At 43.7% G+C, this 8,131-nt stretch overlaps 1 protein-coding gene across 1 annotated transcript in view; it reads right to left on the bottom strand.

Annotated features, from left to right (window-relative positions):
• Positions 1-177: 177 nt before the first annotated feature.
• The window catches only part of LOC110510170 (short transient receptor potential channel 5), a 48,702-nt gene continuing 40,748 nt past the window's right edge, over positions 178-8,131 (bottom strand). Inside the window, exon 12 of the mRNA XM_036968037.1 lies at positions 178-3,866. Within this exon, the coding sequence (XP_036823932.1) occupies positions 2,910-3,866 (957 nt within the window). The 3' untranslated portion in view covers positions 178-2,909. The remainder of the gene's footprint in view (positions 3,867-8,131) is intronic.

Raw genomic sequence — 8,131 nt, 5'->3', positions numbered from 1 at the left:
ATTGTCCAACAAGTGTTAAGGCCATGATTGTTTAATTTAAACCTTTTAAATTATTCAAATATCTAATCTTAACTTTGTGTTTGCTTTTATAGCACTCACTGTGTCAGGGCTAATTTAGCATTTCAGCATGTTTTTCTAGATTCAGAACCTAAAACAATATTTATCAAGAAAGTGGTATTAGGTGTAGCACAACACATATTTTAATAGTTTAAGCATGTTGCAGAACAGTGATTCAAGTATTGACAAATGTATCTTAAGGGGGTTAGCCATTAGTGACCGAAGTTACTGACTGAGTTGACAACAGCTACTCAAAACAGACATATTTTTGCCTCCAAGATCAATAGAAGAAAAAAAAAACATTTGTAAAATATGGAAAATTATTAATTTAAATCCCCAATTAAAAACAAACGTTCTATTAGATCTTTTAGCACTCTGACGGAGTTTGTTTTACAGATTTGACAAATTGCATATTTTCTACTTTTATTCAAGTGGTATACACAGTAGCAATATAGTTTCTCCTAAGTTGCTTTATGATTCTAAAACCTAATTAAAATGAACATATTTGAACCATAGACTGAGTTGTCTAAAGCCACATTTTTGGGGGGGTCATATCAGATTTTAATCTGTTTTTCCTGAAGTCTGAACAGTCAAAAGCCACATGGAATCAGACATTTCAAGCCACATTTCAGCATAGGTGGTTTGAAGTCATAAATCTGATTCCTGGGCATGCGACGGTCAAATCTGATTTATTTGCCCTGAAGTGTTTTTTAGACTTTTGACATATCTTGTTACTTGCTAGCTCCTCTGACTGGTTGACAAGAACATGACGTGGTAGCTAACTAGCTTAATTGTTTACAAACAAATTAGTGAATGTACTACAACGCTGAACAGCTGCCTAGCTTGCTAGTTTACTGCTGTGGCTAGCCAAAAAGGACTTGTTTTGAAAGTTGGCTCGTCTCATCCTTTGAGGCTTCTACTAAGCTAACATATGTAATTGTTTTAAGATGGTCATACCATGGATCATAAACCTATTTGATAAAATATTGAATTTAGCCTTTACCACTATAGCTCATAGAATTGAATAACACTTTTATAAATGGCAACTACCTCCATACTTCCATTTAATTTGTATGGGTTACCTTGTCTTGTAGCAATACCTGTAATCAGGAGATGGTATAGCTAACCCTGCTCATTTCTGATTCATTTTGAGTTTTTTAGGAGTCACAGTTTTGAGAAAAATATTCCTTAATCAGAGGGCTATTGCAAGAAACAAAATTTTCAACACTTTTGTGGGGAGTTAGACATTTTGATCCTACAGGACTGCGGCATTTCCTGGCACAGAGCCTGACAGGGAAATTAACAATACTAAAAATATTTTTACAAATTACAAAAAATGTTTTCCTTTATCAAATTCACCTATAAAATAAAGTTTCCCTGCCGGACAAGGATTGTCCCCAACTTTCAAGAATCTTTTAACTAACCTGATTAAGCTTATCTACCAGCTTCTTATTAGAATCAGGTGCACTTGATTAGGACTGGAGGGAACATTTACCATAAACAGGGTTGGAGAGCCCTGCTTTAGAGAAGTCATTTGGTTCGATGATGGTATCTGAGGGCCAGGACCCTGGACAGCACACAAGACCGATGTTGCTGCTACCCTTCCTGTCATAATCAGCACCATGGAGAGTGCTAGCTCACTGGTACTCAGGCAGTTTTGTTCACTGAGCTTGGCTGTGTTTACACAGGCAGCCAAATTCTGATCTTTCCCAATTATGGGCAAAATAGCTGATCGAATTGGTCAAAAGATCAAATGCAATTACTAAACTGTTCATTTTGAATTGATGGGATGGTACATTATCTAAGGTGAGTCCTGAATACTGCAACTAGCGAATGCATTGAGTTGTCACTAATAGCCCAGAGTATAGCTATTTCAACATTTTGGACAGTTCAGTCTTGGAATCCTAGTTCTCTGAAGAATCAGTCAAATATGGTTTAATATATTTGAATAGATAACACTTAATCTAATTATCAAATAAAAATGTGTATTTGTATACAAGCTTGTTTTCAACAACTATGAAACATTGTTTGCGTAGGGGTCCTCTGCCAAATTGATCTTGAGTATTATAATTCATAACCATCTTGTCCAAAGTAAATGAGACTATAAATAAACACATTAAAACTATGGATAAATAAACCTACCCCTACTAATATCATGCATTTCCTGTCTCAATAACCAAAAATGGGTAGTGGCTTATTTCCAAGAAACTATAGAAAAAGAGACCTTTCATGGAAAAACAGAGGACAGTAATTCTTAGTTAATTGTCCAAAAACAACTAGAATATTGAACCTGAAATAAACATATTCCACCATGATATTAACCATCCATGTTTAGGTTATGATGTACCAAAAGGAACACACTACTGTATAGAGGACATCTGGCATTTGTATGTGGCACACTACCTGGCAAAACAGTCTGCTAAAAGACAATAGAAATACTTGCAACAAGAGATTAAACATATTTGTAAGAGAGTAGAAGTTTGGACAATGGTAATAGCTGACCTGTGTACATGACCCCCTTATCTCAGTGATAATTTGATAGGTAAAATAGAATTAACTGGGCCGAAACTGTATGAGAACACGTGTTGAGAGAGGATAGTGAACTTACAATCCGCAAACAAAGATCTAAGCATCACAGGTAGGTGGCAGTATGCAAACGTAGTTATATTGCAAGAAATAACGTTATTTTTTTTTTTCATTATATGTTTAGAATCTTCCTATGATATCTTTGAGAAAATTAGTCCTGGGTTTTGAATACTTGTGTCAGACACTTTTTTTCTCTGTCCTCAGCAGTGTGACCTGAACATATTGTAGTTTGCTGTCCTACATTATTCTGGGGGTGGCGGGTGACTCTAAAGCTGTGTGGTGATGGAGTCCTGCTCAGCCCACCACTCTGAAGAGTCCAGCTCATCACAAGGTCCTATCCAGGACTCATACATGTCCTCACTAGAGCCCAGGAGGACAGCCTGGGAGCTGGAGGCCCTGATGCTGGAGGCCCTGATGCCAGAAGCACAGTGCAGGGGTGGCAGGGAGAGGCCCGTGGGCGGTAGGGAGTGACCCGGGGTCGGCAGAGAGGGGCCTGGGGGCGGCAGGGAGAGGCTCGGGGGCCGTAGGAGCAGGCTGTCACTCCCGTTAGCCTGCTGGGGTGGGGCCTGGGTAGGGGCTTGGGCCTGGGTAGGGGCCTGGGCCTGGGTAGGGGCCTGGGGTAGCTCTTTCAGGTTCACCCCCAGCCGGTCCAGGTGGAACTGGCTGTATGTAACCTGGGGATCGGGGGCGATATGGACGTCCGGCCAGGTTGTGGGCTGATGAAGTAGGCCATCTGAGATGCTGTAGGTGGGCTGGTGCATGCAGGGAGGAGGGGCCCTGTGCTCTGGGACGTGTCCGTTCATGCGGGAGAAGAGCAGACCCAGCCGCCTGATGGAGTCTCTCTTGGACTTGGAGAAGCGCTGCAGCTGGCCACCAGTGCGGCTGAACACAGCAAATGAAGGGGAGGAGGAGGAGAACCGCAGCCCGTTGCACTTTGGTTTGTTGTCCACTGGCCCCTCCACCCCTGACATGGACTTAAAGAGGGCAGAGACACTGAATCCAGAGTCCTTGCTCTTCCTCTCAGCGGTTGACATGCTGAAGGACACCCCCTTGGCCCCTTGGTCCCTGGACTGACCCTGTCCGGCCCCTCCCTCCCCCTCATTGTTGGCCTCGTCCTGCTGAGTGGCCTCACTGCTGGATGAATAGGTTCTCCGCGGGGGCTTCCTGTTCCCCAGCAGATCCAACACCTCATAGCGGAAACTGGAGATGTCCTGCTTCAGCTCCTACAGATCAGTTAAGAGGGGGATAGAGAGGATGGACAGACCAGTTAAGAGGGGGATAGAGAGGATGGACAGACCAGTTAAGAGGATGGACAGATCAGTTAAGAGGGGGATAGAGAGGATGGACAGAAAAGTTAAGAGGGGGGTAGAGGATGGACAGAACAGTTAAGAGGGGGATATAGAGGATGGACAACAGTTAAGAGGGGGATATAGAGGATGGACAGATCAGTTAAGAGGGGGATAGAGAGGATGGACAGACCATTTAAGAGGGGGATAGAGATGATGGACAGAACAGTTAAGAGGGGGATAGAGAGGATGGACAGACCAGTTAAGAGGGGGATAGAGAGGATGGACAGACCAGTTAAGAGGATGGACAGAACAGTTAAGAGGGGGAGAGAGAGGATGGACAGATCAGTTAAGAGGATGGACAGAACAGTTAAGAGGGGGATAGAGAGGATGGACAGAACAGTTAAGAGGGGGATAGAGAGGATGGACAGACCAGTTAAGAGGATGGACAGATCAGTTAAGAGGGGGATATAGAGGATGGACAGAACAGTTAAGACGGGGATAGAGAGGATGGACAGATCAGTTAAGAGGATGGACAGAACAGTTAAGAGGATGGACAGATCAGTTAAGAGGATGGACAGAACAGTTAAGACGGGGATAGAGAGGATGGACAGATCAGTTAAGAGGATGGACAGAACAGTTAAGAGGATGGACAGATCAGTTAAGACGGGGATAGAGAGGATGGACAGATCAGTTAAGAGGATGGACAGATCAGTTAAGAGGATGGACAGAACAGTTAAGAGGATAGACAGAACAGTTTAGAGGATGGACAGAACAGTTAAGAGGGGGAGAGAGAGGATGGACAGATCAGTTAAGAGGATGGACAGAACAGTTAAGAGGGGGATAGAGAGGATGGACAGAACAGTTAAGAGGGGGATAGAGAGGATGGACAGACCAGTTAAGAGGATGGACAGATCAGTTAAGAGGGGGATATAGAGGATGGACAGAACAGTTAAGACGGGGATAGAGAGGATGGACAGATCAGTTAAGAGGATGGACAGAACCGTTAAGAGGATGGACAGATCAGTTAAGAGGATGGACAGAACAGTTAAGACGGGGATAGAGAGGATGGACAGATCAGTTAAGAGGATGGACAGAACAGTTAAGAGGATGGACAGATCAGTTAAGACGGGGATAGAGAGGATGGACAGATCAGTTAAGAGGATGGACAGAACAGTTAAGACGGGGATAGAGAGGATGGACAGAACAGTTAAGAGGATGGACAGATCAGTTAAGAGGATGGACAGATCAGTTAAGAGGATGGACAGATCAGTTAAGAGGATGGACAGAACAGTTAAGAGGATAGACAGAACAGTTTAGAGGATGGACAGAACAGTTAAGAGGATGGACAGATCAGTTAAGAGGATGGACAGATCAGTTAAGAGGATGGACAGAACAGTTAAGAGGATGGACAGATCAGTTAAGAGGATGGACAGATCAGTTAAGAGGATGGACAGATCAGTTAAGAGGATGGACAGAACAGTTACGACGGGGATAGAGAGGATGGACAGATCAGTTAAGAGGATGGACAGAACAGTTAAGAGGATGGACAGATCAGTTAAGAGGATGGACATATCAGTTAAGAGGATGGACAGATCAGTTAAGAGGGGGATAGAGAGAGGATGGACAGAACAGTTAAGAGGGGGATAGAGAGGATGGACAGAACAGTTAAGACGGGGATAGAGAGGATGGACAGAACAGTTAAGAGGATGGACAGAACAGTTAAGAGGATGGACAGATCAGTTAAGAGGATGGACAGATCAGTTAAGAGGATGGACAGATCAGTTAAGAGGGGGATAGAGAGGATGGACAGAACAGTTAAGAGGGGGATAGAGAGGATGGACAGAACAGTTAAGAGGATGGACAGAACAGTTAAGAGGATGGACAGATCAGTTAAGAGGATGGACAGATCAGTTAAGAGGGGGATAGAGAGGATGGACAGAACAGTTAAGAGGGGATATAGAGGATGGACAGACCAGTTAAGAGGGGGATAGAGAGGATGGACAGAACAGTTAAGACGGGGATAGAGAGGATGGACAGATCAGTTAAGAGGATGGACAGAACAGTTAAGAGGATGGACAGATCAGTTAAGACGGGGATAGAGAGGATGGACAGATCAGTTAAGAGGATGGACAGAACAGTTAAGACGGGGATAGAGAGGATGGACAGAACAGTTAAGAGGATGGACAGATCAGTTAAGAGGATGGACAGATCAGTTAAGAGGATGGACAGAACAGTTAAGAGGATAGACAGAACAGTTAAGAGGATGGACAGAACAGTTAAGAGGATGGACAGATCAGTTAAGAGGATGGACAGATCAGTTAAGAGGATGGACAGAACAGTTAAGAGGATGGACAGATCAGTTAAGAGGATGGACAGAACAGTTAAGACGGGGATAGAGAGGATGGACAGATCAGTTAAGAGGATGGACAGAACAGTTAAGAGGATGGACAGATCAGTTAAGACGGGGATAGAGAGGATGGACAGATCAGTTAAGAGGATGGACAGAACAGTTAAGACGGGGATAGAGAGGATGGACAGAACAGTTAAGAGGATGGACAGATCAGTTAAGAGGATGGACAGATCAGTTAAGAGGATGGACAGAACAGTTAAGAGGATAGACAGAACAGTTTAGAGGATGGACAGAACAGTTAAGAGGATGGACAGATCAGTTAAGAGGATGGACAGATCAGTTAAGAGGATGGACAGAACAGTTAAGAGGATGGACAGATCAGTTAAGAGGATGGACAGATCAGTTAAGAGGATGGACAGATCAGTTAAGAGGATGGACAGAACAGTTACGACGGGGATAGAGAGGATGGACAGATCAGTTAAGAGGATGGACAGAACAGTTAAGAGGATGGACAGATCAGTTAAGAGGATGGACATATCAGTTAAGAGGATGGACAGATCAGTTAAGAGGGGGATAGAGAGAGGATGGACAGAACAGTTAAGAGGGGGATAGAGAGGATGGACAGAACAGTTAAGACGGGGATAGAGAGGATGGACAGAACAGTTAAGAGGATGGACAGAACAGTTAAGAGGATGGACAGATCAGTTAAGAGGATGGACAGATCAGTTAAGAGGATGGACAGATCAGTTAAGAGGGGGATAGAGAGGATGGACAGAACAGTTAAGAGGGGGATAGAGAGGATGGACAGAACAGTTAAGAGGATGGACAGAACAGTTAAGAGGATGGACAGATCAGTTAAGAGGATGGACAGATCAGTTAAGAGGGGGATAGAGAGGATGGACAGAACAGTTAAGAGGGGATATAGAGGATGGACAGACCAGTTAAGAGGGGGATAGAGAGGATGGACAGAACAGTTAAGACGGGGATAGAGAGGATGGACAGATCAGTTAAGAGGATGGACAGAACAGTTAAGAGGATGGACAGATCAGTTAAGACGGGGATAGAGAGGATGGACAGATCAGTTAAGAGGATGGACAGAACAGTTAAGACGGGGATAGAGAGGATGGACAGAACAGTTAAGAGGATGGACAGATCAGTTAAGAGGATGGACAGATCAGTTAAGAGGATGGACAGAACAGTTAAGAGGATAGACAGAACAGTTAAGAGGATGGACAGAACAGTTAAGAGGATGGACAGATCAGTTAAGAGGATGGACAGATCAGTTAAGAGGATGGACAGATCAGTTAAGAGGATGGACAGATCAGTTAAGAGGATGGACAGAACAGTTAAGAGGATGGACAGATCAGTTAAGAGGATGGACAGATCAGTTAAGAGGATGGACAGATCAGTTAAGAGGATGGACAGATCAGTTAAGAGGATGGACAGATCAGTTAAGAGGATGGACAGATCAGTTAAGAGGATGGACAGAACAGTTAAGACGGGGATAGAGAGGATGGACAGACCAGTTAAGAGGATAGACAGAACAGTTAAGAGGATGGACAGAACAGTTAAGAGGATGGACAGATCAGTTAAGAGGATGGACAGATCAGTTAAGAGGATGGACAGATCAGTTAAGAGGATGGACAGATCAGTTAAGAGGATGGACAGAACAGTTAAGAGGATGGACAGATCAGTTAAGAGGATGGACAGATCAGTTAAGAGGATGGACAGATCAGTTAAGAGGATGGACAGATCAGTTAAGAGGATGGACAGATCAGTTAAGAGGATGGACAGATCAGTTAAGAGGATGGACAGAACAGTTAAGACGGGGATAGAGAGGATGGACAGA

Source organism: Oncorhynchus mykiss, chromosome Y, assembly GCF_013265735.2.
Source record: "Oncorhynchus mykiss isolate Arlee chromosome Y, USDA_OmykA_1.1, whole genome shotgun sequence".
Lineage (NCBI taxonomy): Eukaryota > Metazoa > Chordata > Actinopteri > Salmoniformes > Salmonidae > Oncorhynchus > Oncorhynchus mykiss.
Note: the sequence above shows the minus strand (reverse complement) of the source record. Positions and strands in the feature narration are given on the sequence as shown.